This window comes from Pristiophorus japonicus, chromosome 12 (genome assembly GCF_044704955.1).
Source record: "Pristiophorus japonicus isolate sPriJap1 chromosome 12, sPriJap1.hap1, whole genome shotgun sequence".
NCBI classification, from domain to species: Eukaryota; Metazoa; Chordata; class Chondrichthyes; family Pristiophoridae; genus Pristiophorus; species Pristiophorus japonicus.
Genome location: NC_091988.1, coordinates 195,220,941 through 195,237,556, shown reverse-complemented (window position 1 = coordinate 195,237,556; position 16,616 = coordinate 195,220,941). Strand labels below are relative to the sequence as shown.

At 45.0% G+C, this 16,616-nt stretch overlaps 1 protein-coding gene across 1 annotated transcript in view; it reads right to left on the bottom strand.

Moving 5' to 3' along the window:
- Window positions 1-282: 282 nt before the first annotated feature.
- LOC139276903 (uncharacterized protein SCO4629-like) overlaps window positions 283-16,616 on the bottom strand; it is a 50,758-nt gene continuing 34,424 nt past the window's right edge. Inside the window, exons 6-7 of the mRNA XM_070894898.1 lie at window positions 8,022-8,204; window positions 283-401 (exon numbers count right to left, since the gene is read on the bottom strand). Coding sequence (XP_070750999.1) covers window positions 283-401; window positions 8,022-8,204 — 302 coding nt within the window. The remainder of the gene's footprint in view (window positions 402-8,021; window positions 8,205-16,616) is intronic.

Here is a 16,616-nt window from a genome sequence, read left to right as displayed (position 1 = left end):
CTCAGTTATTTCACTGAATACATGATTTGTGCAGTTACTCTGCTCCATAAATACAAAAACTGTGCAATCATATTTTGGATCTCAAATTCAGAATCCTTGATCAATTTAGCTAAATGGTTCTGGGTGGTTCACTTAATCCTAACCCTTATAACGTCCCTTGAAAAAGTATTATTTCAGTATAAAATGATTTTTAACATACATCCCCAGTGGTGGAAAGTTACAAAGTCCTTTTGATGAAAAAGATTAAAGTGACAAGAGTGTTTATTCTGTGATGCATTCACTTTAATATGGTTGGTAACCAGCTTGCAGTAGCTTCTCGTAGGCATTGTAAACCTCAGGGGACATTTTTTGTTCTACTTGAAACCCCTTCGCTGGGTAATCTCGAATTCGTTCCAAAGTACCTGGAGAAAAATACAAAACAAACTTAAAGTTGAACTAGAATCCTATTACAATGTATATATAAAATTCTGCCTTTCCCTTGGATGCAAAAAAAAAATCTGTGACACTATTTAAAGAGGGAGCAGGAAGTTCTCCCTGTGTTGCTGCCAACATTCCTCCCTTAACCGACACCACCAAAAACAAATTAACTAGTCATTCATTTCATCTGCTGTTGGCAGGCTGTAACCAGTGGGGTGCAGCAAGGATCAGTGCTTGGGCCTCAGCTATTTACAATTTATCTTCATGACTTAGATGAAGGACTGAGCGTAAATCCAAATTTGCTATCGCCACAAAGCTAGGTGGAAAAGTAAGCTGTGAGGAGGACACAAAGAGCCTGCAAAGGGATATAGACAGGTAAATGAGTGGGAAATAAGATGGGAGATGGAGTATAATGTGGGAAAATGTAAGGCTTTAGTGATAAGAATTTTTTTTAAAGCATTTCTTTTTAAATGGTGAGAAACTATTAAATAGAAACACAGAAAGCGAGCATGCAGATACAGCAAGCAGTTAGGAAGGCAAATGGAATGTTGGTCTTTATTGCAAACGGGTTGGAGTACAAGAGTAAGGAAGTCTTGCGACAATTGTATAGGGCTTTGGTGAGTCCACATCTGGAGTACTGTGCACAGTTTTGGTCTCTTTATCTGAGGAAGGATCTACTTGCCTTCGAAGCAGTGCAACAAAGGTTCATTGGATTGATTCCTGGGATGAGAGGGTTGTCCTATGAGGAGCGATTGAGTAGATTGGGCCTATACTCTCTGGAGTTTTGAAGACTGAGAGGTGATCTCATAGGATTTTGAGGGGGATTGACAGGGTAGATGCTGAAAGGTTGTTTCCCCTGGCTGAAGAGTCTCGAACTAGAGAGCATAGTCTCAGGATAAAGGGCCATTTAAGACTGAGATGAGGAGGAATTTCTTCCCTCAGAGGGTTGTGAATCTTTGGAATTCTCTACCCCAAAGGGCTGTGGATGCTGAATCATTGAGTATATTCAATGCTGAGATAGATAGACTTTTGGACTCGAGGGGAATCAAGGGATATGGAGATCGGGCTGGAAAGTGGAGTTGAGGTCAGCCATGATATTGAATGCCAGAGAAGGCTCGAGGGGCCGAATGGCCTACTCCTGCTGCTAATTCTTATGTTCTTAGCAGGACCTTTCTGTGTGCTTATTAGTTGCCGTATATACCTGTGGTGTATGTAGCACACAAATCACTGACTCCACACGGTCTGGTGTAAATCTAACTGCTGTGACCTTCGTCCTTTATTGTTCAGCTCCAGAGTGCCTCTCAGGTGTGGTGGTCAGCCTTATATAGCTCTTGTTGCAGGTACTACCAGGTTTCCCACCACAGCGCCCTCTGTGGTGTGGCATAGTGCTTACATTACATTTATGGTACTGGGACGATACACACATCATTACATAACATCACCTTCCCCCACCAGGACGCAGGACAACGATACACACATCATTACAAAACATCACACTTGTCCAACGAAAGGCAGGTAGGCATGGGCAGTGCGTTAGTATGCTACATATTATCTGGTACATTAACTAGTTATTGACTGGTAACGGATCCTTGATTTCCTTGTTAGCCGTTATCATTAATTGTACTTCATCCATTATTTTACACAAATACAGTGGCCATTCAGCATTAAAAAATTTATTTTTATTATAAATTCGCCATCTCACATTAACATAGCTCAATTTGGACTCGCTCTGCCTTACAGAAGTCCTTTGTGGGGACCACCTCTTGGTAAGGCCCTTTTAAGACTCCCGGGTGCATTTCCTTTTTAAGGCGCCATCTTTGATGCAGGAGGATTCCACGAGGCTGCTCCTTGGGCGCTGCCATCTTTGATGCTCTGCTGCTCTGACACGATGCCCCCGCCATCTTCTTCTCCGCCGCTCCGGATGTCCTCCGTCTCCGCTCCCCTCCGCTGCCACCTGACTTGCCACCTCTCCTGCGGCCGTCGTGGCCACTCCAGAGGCCGCACTTGCCGCGTCCCCCGCGGCCTCCATAGCCCCCGACCTCCAGCTGCTGCCGCCGCCCGATGCTAACAGCTCCTCGGCGGGACCCTTCCGAACCGCCGGCCATCCTGGATCCCCCGCACCCCGCCGGCTCACTCCCCCCCCACTAGGCCCCTCTGTGTAGGGCTGCTTGCCTGTGGGGGCTGAGGCTACAGGATCTGTGTGTGAGATCCGGGCCTGGGGCTTGCCTGTGGGTGGATTGAGGCTGCAGCTCCAGCTCGGTCGGTGATGCTCTCTGGGGACCCAGGGCACGGCAGCACCCCGGGGAGCAGCACCCCGGGGAGTGGTGAAGTCTTCCCAGCTCCCACGGACCGTCCCCATCCAACTCCGGCCGAGGAGTGTCGGCCCATCGCCTGCAACGACCCACAGAGGTAAAGCGTGCGTCTCGTCCCTTTTGGGATACCTGCACCATCGCTCTGCCGAGAACAGGTATCAGTTCCCTGGTGTAGGTACGCAGCTTCGCCGTGACCGGGACCAGCTTGGGTCGTGCAGCTGGGTTAATCCACAGTTTATCAAAAGTTCTCCGACTCATCAACGACAGCCCCGAGCCCGTGTCCACTTCCATACTCACTGGGACTCCGTTGATTTTTACTTTCCTTATCACTGGGGGCGAATCGTCGGTACACGTGTACAGTCCAAACACCTCATCATCTTCTACCTGCTCCTCGCTGAACAGTAGATCATCCCCCATCTCCTCAGCCACATGGTGAGTCCGATTTCTTTTACACATACGCTGAAGGTGGCCTTTAACGTGGCAGGTATTGCACGTATACTCCGCAAACCTGCACCGGTGAGCCCCATGGCTTCCTCCACAGCGCCAGCATGGTGCTGCTTGATTGGCCCCCCTCAGCGGACTCTGAGTTCCAGGATCCCGAGGTCCGTGCTCTCTGCCCCGGGCAGAGCCACGTTCTGCAGTTTTGTCCATGGTGGGCGCTATCCTGTGGACAGTGCCTGCCGGGTTCAAGACTGTGTGGATTATTTGCTTGGTGCTGCAAGTTGAGGTCATATATGACCGGCTGATGGTGATGGCTTTTGTCAGAGTGACTGTGGGTTCTGTGGCCAGCAGCTTGTGAAGGAGGCCCTCATGGCCAATCCCCATAACGAAAATGTCCCGCAAAGCCTCGTCAAGGTGTGCGCCAAAATCACAGGGTGCCACGAGTCTCCTGAGGTCCGCAGCATATTTGGTGACATCCTGGCCCTCGGGTCTGCAGTGACGGTAAAATTTGTATCTGGCCGTGAGGATGCTCTCCTTTAGTTTCAACTGGTCACGAATGAGTTCAGTCAGCTCCTCGTATGACTTGTCCCTGGAGCTCCCGGGTGCCAGCAAATCCCTGACGAGACAATAAACCTCATCTCCACAACTGGAGAGCAATATCGCCTTACGCTTCTCTCTCGTTGCGTATGTGTCCTCCGTCAGGTCGTTTGCTGCGAAGTAGTACTCGAGCCTTTCCATAAAGGCCTCCCAATCATTGCCCACGGTAAATTCCTTTAGCGAGCCCAGAGTAGCCATGGTTGCGTGGAGTTCGTCCGCTTCCTCGTTGCCAATGTGGTGTATGTAGCACACAAATCACTGACTCCACACGGTCTGGTGTAAGTCTAACTGCTGTGACCTTCGTCCTTTATTGTTCAGCTCCAGAGTGCCTCCCAGGTGTGGTGGTCAGCCTTATATAGCCCTTGTTGCAGGTACTACCAGGTTTCCCACCACAGCGCCCTCTGTGGTGTGGCATAGTGCTTACATTACATTTACGGTATTGGGACGATACACACATCATTACATAACAATACCCACATGCAAAAATAATGAATTGGATGTTAATAGCTTTGGGACATCTGGGCACAGCTGCAATAAGGCACCTTATAAAGGCAAGTTCTTTTTTTAAATTGTCACTTATCCAGAATGTAACAATTCCCATCTAAATTCAACCAAATCTCTCATTAATCCTGCACAATCAGTTTATGTCCTCTTCTTTAAGCTCAGCTAAATCAAACCCTCCTGAATCTTTCTCTCAGTTACTTTTACAATTGTCAACTGTGTGTATTTGTCCTCTTATATTTAGCACTGTTGTATTTGCCTGGCACTCCCTCTTACTCAGTGCAGTACTAAGGGAGTGCTGCTTTGTTGGGGGGTCCTGTCCTTTGGATAAGAAATTAAACTGAGACCCCCAACTATCTGTTCTGATGGTTCAGTTGGATGTCAAAGATCACATGGCACGATTCAATGAAAGGTCTCAATGTTCTAGCCAACAATCATTCCTCCAGCAACATCCCGGAAAATAGATTAACTGGTCAGTCATCTCATTGCTGTTTGCGAAAATCTTGATGTATGCAAGATGGCTGCCACAGTTACCCACATAGCGACAGTCACTGCACAATGTAGTTAATTCTGTGTAAAGCAATTCAGGATATTTCTGAGACATGTGATAACAAGCTAAGTAAATATAAGTTCTCTTTCTTCTAAACTCTACCAAATTAGTCTGCTTTCATTTTTCTAACCTTGAAAACTATCAATTTACTGATTACCTGGATGGATTATTTTCTCATCATCTTGCCCAATCCCTACTTGCAATATTTTCTTCCAGTCTACTAGTACGAACATTGTGATAAGTTTTGACTGTTGTGAAGTAGAAATGGAACTAACTGACATGTAGAACATATGGTAATTACAATGTATTTCCTTTCTGTGATAGTAATTATAAGTTATGACTCTCACTATAAATGAACCAATAGATCGTTACTCGGAAATGGTAATCATGTGTCATTAATTTCAGCGATTACTATTGGGGATTTCATTAGCGAGCTATTGACTCTATGGTGAGTACCCCTCACATTGCCATTTTCATGTGTGATCCCAGACAGTGAGCATTAGCAGGTTAATCAATGATGTAGGGCATCATGGCTGAACTCAGTCTTGCTCTCGCCAATTGTCCACACACATAAGGGTAGATTTACCCGCAGTGCAAACATCGGATGCCTGATAGACTTGACTGTTCCAATGCTCTTCTGCCCAACCTCCCATCTTCCACCCTACAATAAACCTGAGCTCATCCAAAACTCTGCTGTCCTTATCCTAATTTGTACCAAGTCCCGTTCACCCAGCACCCCTGTGCTCACTGACCTACATTGACTCCCAATCTGGCAACGCCTTAATTTTAAATTTCGCATCCTTGTTTTCAAATCCCTCCATGGCCTCGCTCCTCCCTATCTCTGTAACCTCCTTCAGCCCTACAACTGTCTGAGATCTTTGTGCTCCTTCAATTCTGGCCCGTTGTGCATCCTAATTTTAATCGCTCCATCACTGGTGGCCGTGCCTTCAGCTTACCTTTGGGCTCCTCTTTGGTAAAACCGCTTGCTGGCACTGGGTGCAGTATGCGCGGTGCATGCTCTGCCTAGCATATGCCTAAAATGGTATTCAAGGTTCTGTGTACTTCATAGGACTTTAATTTGCACATTAAAAGGACTTGACTCTGGCAGGCAATCCAGCTGCACAGTGGTCGACCCGGGGGAAGATTGAAGCGGCCACAACCAAGGCAGGAATGGGACAGTAAGCCCTTCTACACCATTTCTGGGGTGCTACCATCCTATTTCCACTGAGGTGGAAGGCTGCAAAATGTCGCCCATTGTCTTTCCAGCAGGAGTCATTAGATAACAATCTGGAATAGGAAGCTTAAGTGAATTTTTTCCCTCACGACCTCACAGTAGCTAAGACTAATATTAGCACCCCAATTGCCATGGAGTTAGCTAACTCGATGATTGAACCTGGGACCCTTCTGGTCTGTATAGCTCAGTATCACATCAGGTGGGGACACTGCATTTACTTACTAAAGTCATCCTGTACGAGGTCTTTTTCATGAATAAAATAAACTCACTTATCCACAGCTTCAGGTGCAATATATTTATTCTATGGGCATGAATGTTTAAAGACACAAATAGTTATTTTTTCCCATGCAGAATGAGATGAGCATCCTTGGCTCCCACCAGCAACATGTATCCGTAATAAGGTGGATGAATTAACTGTGCAAATAGATGTTAACAGATATGATGTGATTGGGATTACAGAGATGGCTCCAGGATGATCAGGGCTGGGAACTCAACATCCAAGGGTATTCAACATTCAGGAAGGATAGAATAAAAGGAAAAGGAGGTGGGGTAGCATTGCTGGTTAAAGAGGAGATTAATGCAATAGTTAGGAAGGACATTAGCTTGGATGATGTGGAATCTATATGGGTAGAGCTGCAGAACACCAAAGGGCAAAAAACGTTAGTGGGAGTTGTGTACAGACCTCCAAACAGTAGTAGTGATGTTGGGGAGGGCATCAAACAGGAAATTAGGGGTGCATGCAATAAAGGTGCAGCAGTTATCATGGGTGACTTTAATATGCACATAGATTGGGCTAACCAAACTTGAAGCAATATGGTGGAGGAGGATTTCCTGGAGTACATAAGGGATGGTTTTCTAGACCAATATGTCGAGGAACCAACTAGGGGGAGGCCATCTTAGACTGGGTGTTGTGTAATGAGAGAGGATTAATTAGCAATCTCGTTGTGCGAGGCCCCTTGGGGAAGAGTGACCATAATATAGTGGAATTCTACATTAGGATGGAGAATGAAACAGTTAATTCAGAGACCATGGTCAGAACTTAAAGAAGGGTAACTTTGAAGGTATGAGGCGTGAATTGGCTAGGATAGATTGGCGAATGATACTTAAGGAGTTGACTGTGGATGGGCAATGACAGACATTTAGAGACCGCATGGATGAACTACAACAATTGTACATCCCTGTCTGGCGTAAAATACCTGGAGTATTGTGGATAGTTTTGGTCTCCTAACTTGAGGAAGGACATTCTTGCTATTGAGGGAGTGCAGCGAACTTTCACCAGACCGATTCCCAGGATGGCGGGACTGACATATGAAAAAAGACTGGATCAACTGGGCTTGTATTCACTGGAGTTCAGAAGAATGAGAGGGGATCTCATAGAAATGTTTAAATTCTGATGGGTTTAATCAGGTTAGATGCAGGAAGAATGTTCCCAATGTTGGGGAAGTCCAGAACCAGGGGTCACAGTCTAAGGATAAGGGGTAAGCCATTTAGGACCGAGATGAGGAGAAACTTCTTCACCCAGAGAGTGGTGAACCTGTGGAATTCTCTACCACAGAAAGTTGTTGAGGCCAATTCACTAAATATATTCAAAAGGGAGTTAGATGTAGTCCTTACTACTAGGGGGATCAAGGGGTATGGCGAGAAAGCAGGAATAGGGTACTGAAGTTGCATGTTCAGCCATGAACTCATTGAATGGCGGTGCAGGCTCGAAGGGCCGAATGGCCTACTCCTGCACCTATTTTCTATGTTTCTATGCCTGGAATACCTGCTCTCATACACTGTGACAATTTTTCTCATCATGCCATACTGCACATGGTAGTTAATGTTTTCACGTGTATAAAATATCAACCTTGGGGATTATGAAAATAGCATTAATGTTCATAGAACAACAGTTAATACTTTTCAAGAAGTTATTTTAGCTTGAAATCTCAGTTTGGAACAGACAAATTGTTTATTTTTCCCAACTTACCTAACATGAATCCAATTAAGTTGTTCATATTTCCCACGTGTTCATTTGGAAAATCATCAAGTTCCATTATTGGAGAAGTGACTACGGCCTGCACGCTCCCCTCATCTTGCGGCCACTGTTTAAGGTAGGTAGCATAAACCCGGTGCTCCATGAAAGGCTGTTGGACGAGAATAATCTTGTGGACTGGAAAAAATAGAGAATTCGCAAAACATTTCTGGACAACAATTTGCATTTATAGAGTCCCTTTAAAAAAATACCAAAGCACTTCACTGAGACCGAGAATGGACACAAGTATGGAAGGGAGAAGAGTTCATGGGGGTCACCAAAGCCTTGCTCAAAGATGTTAGTTTTAGTGAGGTCTTTGAAAAGAGGGCAGGGTCGGCAAGGTGGAGCAGTTTAGAAAGTATGTTCCAGAATATGTAACCAGGACGTCTAAAGACTCTGTGACCAAGGATGGAGCACAGAGAAGGAGAGGTAAAGGAAGCCCAAATCAGAAAGAGTGGAGGGCATATGCTATAACATGGGGACTGCAAGAGGTTGTAGAAGCAAGGAAGGTCAAGGTCTTGGACGCTCTTGTCGATGAAGCAATATTTCAAAGTCGAAGCTTGGGCCAACTGACTATTTTGCCATTGGAGTAAATGTCTATTTTTGAAATGATTAATAAAAGTTCAGAAATATTAACCCATCATGATTCAATGTCCTGAGTAAATGGGGCTCCAATGACTTTCACACAATGATGTGTTAATGTCAAGCTGGATGAATCCTGCTCCAAGATGATCCACGATACAGTTTATTGTTAATACGACCGGAATTTTACTGGTGCTGAGAGGGCGTGTTTGGCGGCAGGTCAGCTGTCAAATTGGAAATGATTGACAGTGGGTCGGTTCCTGCTGTCAACCTGCCTCCAAACTAGTTTCCCAGGGGTCAGGTCTGTCAGCGCTTAACAGACCTGACACCAAGCGGCGGGGAAGGCAATTTACATCATTAAGAGCTAGTTAAAAGCCAATTAAAGACAGTTTTACCCTCTAATTACCATTTTTCCAGGTTTGATGAGATTTGCGGTGCTCGGAGATCACGTCAGGTAGGTAAGTCCGGTTTTCAATGAGTATACAACTATTTTAGTTGAAGACAATTAAATTGTTAAATCAAGTGCCCCCTGATTAAAAGGGGGGACACTCCAAACACTTTCAAACAAGTGCCCCCTTGTTTTTTTTTTAGGGCACTAAAAACACAAATTATACAAGTGCTCCCTGGCTAAAAGGGGGGGGGCACTAAAACCGGCACAATAAACAAATTAAACTTTAGGCATTTAAAATCAAATTAAAATTTGGTTGCCAGGGGTGATGATGCACTCCAGTCCCTCCGGTGCCCACCTCTCGTGATAGGCCGCGAGCGTACCGGTGGACACCGCGTGCTCCATCTCCAGGGACACCCTGGCTCGGATGTAACCGCAGAAGAGAGGCAGGCAGTCGGGCTGAACAACCCCCTCGACCGCCCGCTACCTGGACCGGCTGATGGCCCCCTTGGCCGTGCCCAGGAGCAGTCCTATGAGGAGGCCTTCCGACCTGCCCGCTCCCCTCTACACAGGGTGCCCAAAGATCAGGAGCGTGGGACTGAAGTGCAACCAGAATTTGAGGAGCAGCCCCTTCAAATAATGGAATAGGGGCTGCAACCTCACACATTCCATAAAAACATGGAACACGGACTCTTCCAGACTCAACGAGTATATATACTTCTAAACAATTGACAGCTGCAAGTGTGTTATAAAAGCTCTCATTTCACAGCAGTTCACTTTCCAATCTTAGAAGCTGGAGCCTTCAGGATTTGGGATACACTTTTGAGCTTTATGCAGATTGGAAATGTTTGGCGTAAACTCTCTTTCCACTGTCACATCCTAGGAACAACCTCTCTCACTACTGACAGATCCCTTCGGTCATCTCAATTTCTGCTGCCATCTATTCCATCAGCATCGGTGCCCTTGAAAAAATCTCAGCTTGGTCCTCAGAATCCCACCACGATCAGCCCCAACACCAACGTCACCAGGCACACCTGTACCAACAACAACACCAACCTTCTCCGCAATCACCTGATGTTGCACAGGACACAGGACATCAGCACCTGACCACATTGCTGCCCGGGAGGCCAGGGATGGCCTCAGCATGGCTAGATTTACTTCAGTTGACGTACACCCTGGCTGCCACATGACACACCAGGTTGGTACCACGCCACACCAGCACCATAAAACAACCCTGCAATGCCCAAGCCATTCCTTTCACACTCATCACCGTTGCGGGGGGTATCCTTATGTCTCACCATTGATTACAATTGACTAAGCCATGTCCAAAGGTGCACACAAATCTGTCCAAGAAGGCAAAGTGTTGAAAATAAAGATTTTTATGTTTGATAATATATTAACAGAAACTTTACATGAATATTAGCTAAAAGATCCAAGTCCCTACCCTTGTGTGTTGTTAGTTGGTATGATTGGATTAGGATGAGGGTGAATGTGAGGGTTGGCTAGTGAGATGGGAAAGTGACAATGTAGATAGATAGAGAGGGATGGGTGGAGGTGCAAGGTAAGTTGGCGTGAGTAAGGATATGCAGGAGTAGGGTAGGGAAGGCATAGTGATGGGGAGGTGATGAGTGGCACAGCAGGATAAGGTTGAATGTGGCTTTCCAGTAACATTTCGTGATTTACTGAGATTAATGAAAGGTTTGTGCCACTGCAATCTGGTCCTGCTAACGACATCCCTGCTTGTGCCCTCCTGTGCAATGTGAAAGCAGGCTGTGTTGGTCTCCTAGGGGGGTCTCTTCTGCTCATTGGAAGGGAAGAGAACCTCCTTGCATGCTGTGACTCCCTCCATAAGCATATGGAGGAAGGCATGGAAGGGCCTGGGTGCAGCCGTGCAGCTTTGTACAGTGCTTGTCAGTGTTTGCAGCACCTCAATGCTGCAGATCACTGACAACACATCTGTCAGAATCAATTTGGCCATGGTACCTTTAAGGAAACTAGCTGATGATGCATCATCAAATGACGTCCTTAGACCCGCTTCCTTTTAATTGGCCGGGAACCTCGCTGGGCGGGCTTAACAAACCCCATCATCGTAAAATTACCAACAGCAGACCGGAGCCTCACCAAAGAAAGAAAGACTTGCATTTATATAATGCCTTTCACGACCACTGGACGTTTAAGACCCCGGCAGCCCTGGACTTGCCTTGGTTGGCGAAATTGCGGCCTCTATGTTAGTAGCTCAGCTAGTAATCTTAAGAACAAAAGCATACATCAGTGCTTGATTGCTATTGAAAAATGTTCTCCGTGTATCAAAATCAAAGTTCTTCGCAGTGACTGCTGTCTCCCACATTTTCTTGTTTCTTCCATTTCACTCACTTCCATTTTGGAACTGTTTTCATCCCTCCCCTTTATGTGTCTTTCATTGCCTTACCTGACTTTATCTTCTAATACGTTTTCACTAATTGACTGAGCTGGTCTTTGTGTATCATTCAGGAGTTTATTTTCAACCTTCTTCCAGCTTTTTAATTAGCCTGGTTTCAGTCTATGAAAGTCATTAAGTGTTTTTATTTGTGTCAGCAGTCAATATACTCAACTCCTAATGTTACCGCTTCTTACCCCATTTTTGTTTTGTTCATTCCTATCAAGAGGTTTGTTGAGGAAGGATCTGCACCCAAAATGTTCATCCAGATTTTCTCTCTATAGATGACAATTAACATATTGAGTGTGTCCAGCATTTATTTTGTGTGTGATTTTGTATTATTTTTGATCTCTGGTCAGATGTTTTTAGCAGTGTTATCAGCGGGAGTGCAGTATCACTGCAGTCTTAATATACAGTGTTTGATTACATTGTTTGATTTCATTTTGTTTGCATACTGTACGTTCAGATATTGCAATTACTTATTATATAAAAATCACAATGATATTCTGCTGGTTCCTGTGGAGTTACCTTCTGAGTACAAAAGACCTATTGCAGAAATGGTGGTGGGTATCTCCCGTTATATTGCACTGACTGACCTATGCCACACTTACACTTTTTGTTTTACCTATTCTTTTACATTAACTTTGCATCATGTCCTGAAGGATGCTGACCATATATAACATGGCACTGTTAGTGGAGATAAGGAATAAGGGGGGAAAGTTGCTGGTGGGTGTAGTCTATAGGCCCCCTAACAGTAGCTACACTGTTGGGCGGAGTATAAATCAAGAAATAATGGAGGCTTGTAAAAAAGAAACAGCAATAATCATGGGCGATTTTAACCTTGATAATGATTGGACAAAGCAAATTGACCAGAGTAGCCTTGAGGAAGAGTTCATAGAGTGTATCTGGGATAGTTTCCTTGAACAGTACATTGCGGAACCAATCAGGGAGCAGGCTATCTTAGATCTGGTACTGCGTAATGAGACACGATTACTAAACGATCGCCTAGTAAAGGATCCTCCAGGAATGAGTGACCATAACATGGTTGAATTTCAAATTCAGTTGGAGGGTGAGAAAGTTGGATCTCTAACCAGTGTCCTAAGCTTAAATAAAGGAGACTACAAAGGTATGAAGGTAGAGTTGGCTAAAGTGGACTGGGAAAATAGATTAAAGAGTGGGACGGTTGATGAGCACTTGCAGACATTTAAGGAGATATTTCATAACTCTCAACAAAAATATATCCCAATGAGATTGAAAGGCTATAAGAGAAGGGATAACCATCCATGGCTAACTAAGGAAATAAGGGATGGTGCCAAATTGAAAACGAGGGCAGACAATGTGGCCAAGACTAGTGGGAGGCCAGAGGATTGGGAAACTTTTAAAAGCCAGCAAAGAATAAATAAAAAAATAAAAGAGAGGAAGATAGAATATGAAAGTAAACTAGCACGAAATATAAAAACAAATAGTAAGAGTTTCTACAGGTGCATTAAAAGGAAAAGAGTGGCTAAAGTAAATGTTGGTTCCCTGGAGGATGAGACTGGGGAATTAATAATGGAGAACAGGGAAATGGCAGAGACGTTGAACAAATATTTTGTATCAGTCTTCATGGTAGAAGACACTAAAATCATCCCAATAATGGATAATCAAGAGGCTATAGGGAGGAAGGAACTTAATACAATCACTATCACTAAAGAAGTAGTACTCGGTAAAATAATGGGACTAAAGGCGTACAAGTCCCCTGGTCCTGATGGCTTTCATCCTAGGGTCCTAAAATAAGTGGCTGCACAGATAGTGCATGCATTGGTTGTAATCTACCAAAATTCTCTGTATTCTGGGAAAGTCCCAGCGGATTGCAAAACCGCAAATGTAACGCCCCTATTTAAAAAAAGAGGCAGACAGAAAGCAGGAAACTATAGACCGGTTAGCCTAACATCTGTCGTTAGGAAAATGCTGGAGACCAGTATTAAGGAAGCAGTAGCAGGACATTTGGAAAAGCATTATTCAATCAAACAGAGTCAGCATGGCTTTATGAAAGGAAAATCATGTTTGACAAATTTGCTGGAGTTTTTCAGGATGTAACCACATGACGGCACTGGAGCTGTGGATGGACTCACTCTGGAGCATGTACGATGCTGAGAATGTTGTGGATAGCACATTTAGTGAGTTGGTCACACCGCAGGTAAGGGTTAGGACAGATAGTGAATGGGTGACCAAGAGACAAGGCAAGAGCAGGAAGGTAGTGCAGGAGTCCCCTGCGGTCATCTCCCTCCAAAGCAGATATACAGTTTTGGATACTGTTGGGGGAGATGACTTCCCAGAGGAAGGCACCAGCAGCCAGGTTCATGGCACCGTGGGTGGCTCTGCTGCACGGCACTGTGGGTGGCTCTGCTGCACAGAAGGGTGGGAAAAAGAGTGGGAGAGCTATAGTGATAGGGGACTCTACTGTAAGGGGAATAGATAGGAGTTTCTGCGGCCGCAACCGAGACTCCAGGATGGTATGTTGCCTCCCTGGTGCAAGGGTCAAGGATGTCTCGGAGTGGCTGCAGAGCATTCTGGAGAGGGAGGGCGAACAGCCAGTTGTCGTGGTACATGTAGGTACCAGCAATATAGGTAAGAAGCGGGAAGAGGTCCTACAAGCTGAATTTAGGGAGTTAGGAGTTAAATTAAAAAGTAGGACCTCAAAGGTAGTAATCTCTGGATTGCTACCAGTGCCACGTGCTAATCAGAGTAGAGGGAGCAGGATAGTTAGAATAAATACGTGGCTTGAGCAGTGGTGCAAGAGGGAGGGATTCAAATTCCTGGGACATTGGAACCAGTTCTGGGGGAAGTGGCACCTGTACAAAAGGGATGGTCTACACTTGGGCAGGACTGGAACTGATGTCCTGGGGGTAACATTTGCTAATGCAGTTCAGGAGTGTTTAAACTAATATGGCAGGGGGATGGGAACCTATGCAGCGAGATAGGGCGAAGTAATATGGAGTCAGAAACAGGTGGTAGAAAGGTAAAAAGCAATAGTGGAAGGCCGAGTAAACAAAGGCAAGGAACAAAAAGGGCCACACTACATCATAATTCTAAAAGGACAAAGGGTGTTAAAAAAAGAAGCTTGAAGGCTTTGTGTCTTAATGCAAGGAGTATCCGTAATAAGGTGGATGAATTAACTGTGCAAATAGATGTTAACAGATATGATGTGATTGGGATTACAGAGACGTGGCTCCAGGATGATCAGGGCTGGGAACTCAACATCCAGGGGTATTCAACATTCAGGAAGGATAGAATAAAAGGAAAAGGAGGTGGGGTAGCATTGCTGGTTAAAGAGGAGATTAATGCAATGGTTAGGAAGGACATTAGCTTGGATGATGTGGAATCTATATGGGTAGAGTTGCAGAACACCAAAGGGCAAAAAACGTTATGGGAGTTGTGCACAGACCTCCAAACAGTAGTAGTGATGTTGGGGAGGGCAGCAAACAGGAAATTAGGGGTGCATGCAATAAAGGTGCAGCAGTTATCGTAAGTGACTTTAATATGCATATAGATTGGGCTAACCAAACTGGAAGCAATATGGTGGAGGAGGATTTCCTGGAGTGCATAAGGGATGGTTTTCTAGACCAATATGTCACGGAACCAACTAGGGGGGAGGCCATCTTAGACTGGGTGTTGTGTAATGAGAGAGGATTAATTAGCAATCTCGTTGTGCGAGGCCCCTTGGGAAAGAGTGACCATAATATGGTGGAATTCTACATTAGGATTGAGAATGAAACAGTTAATTCAGAGACCATGGTCCAGAACTTAAAGAAGGGTACTCGGCTAGGATAGTTTGGCGAATGATACTTAAGGGGTTGACAGTGGAAGGGCAATGGCAGACACTTAGAGACCGCATGGATGAATTTCAACAATTGTACATCCCTGTCTGGCGTAAAAATAAAAAAGGGAAGTTGGCTCAACCGTGGCTATCAAGGGAAATCAGGGATAGTATTAAAGCCAAGGAAGTGGCATACAAATTGGCCAGAAATAGCAGTGAATAGGATTGGGAGAAATTTAGAACTCAGCAGAGGAGGACAAAGGGTTTGATTAGGGCAGGGAAAATAGAGTACGGGAGGAAGCTTGCAGGGAACATTAAGACGGACTACAAAAGTTTCTATAGATATGTAAAGAGAAAAAGGTTAGTAAAAGGCGTCAGAGGGTCTAGTAAGAAGGAGGAACTGAAGGAAATCCTTATTAGTCAGGAAATTGTGTTGGGGAAATTGATGGGATTGAAGGCCGATAAATCCCCAGGGCCTGATGGACTGCATCCCAGAGTACTTAAGGAGGTGGCCTTGGGAATAGCGGATGCAATAACAGTCATTTTCCAACATTCTATAGAATCTGGATCAGTTCCTAAGGAGTGGAGGGTAGCCAATGTAACCCCACTTTTTAAAACAGGAGCGAGAGAGAAAACAGGGAATTATAGACCGGTCAGCCTGACATCAGTAGTGGGTAAAATGATGGAATCAATTAATAAGGATTTCATAGCAGCGCATTTGGAAAGAGGTGACATGATAGGTCCAAGTCAGCATGGATTTGTGAAAGGGAAATCATGCTTGACAAATCTTCTGGAATTTTTTGAGGATGTTTCCAGTAGAGTGGCCAAGGAAGAACCAGGTGATGTGGTGTATTTGGACTTTCAGAAGGCTTTCGACAAGGTCCCACACAAGAGATTAATGTGCAAAGTTAAAGCACATGGGATTGGGGGTAGTGTGCTGACGTGGATTGAGAACTGGTTGGCAGACAGGAAGCAAAGAGTAGGAGTAAATGGGTACTTTTCAGAATAGCAGGCAGTGACTAGTGGGGTACCACAAGGTTCTGTGCTGGGGCCCCAGCTGTTTACATTGTACATTAATGATTTAGACGAGGGGATTAAATGTAGTATCTCCAAATTTGCGGATGACACTAAGTTGGGTGGCAGTGTGAGCTGCGAGGAGGATGCTATGAGGCTGCAGAGTGATTTGGATAGGTTAGGTGAGTGGGCAAATGCATGGCAGATGAAGTATAATGTGGATAAATGTGAGGTTATCCACTTTGGTGGTGAAAACAGAGAGACAGACTATTATCTGAATGGTGACAGATTAGGAAAAGGGGAGGTGCAAAGAGACCTGGGTGTCATCAGTCATTGAAGGTTGGCATGCAG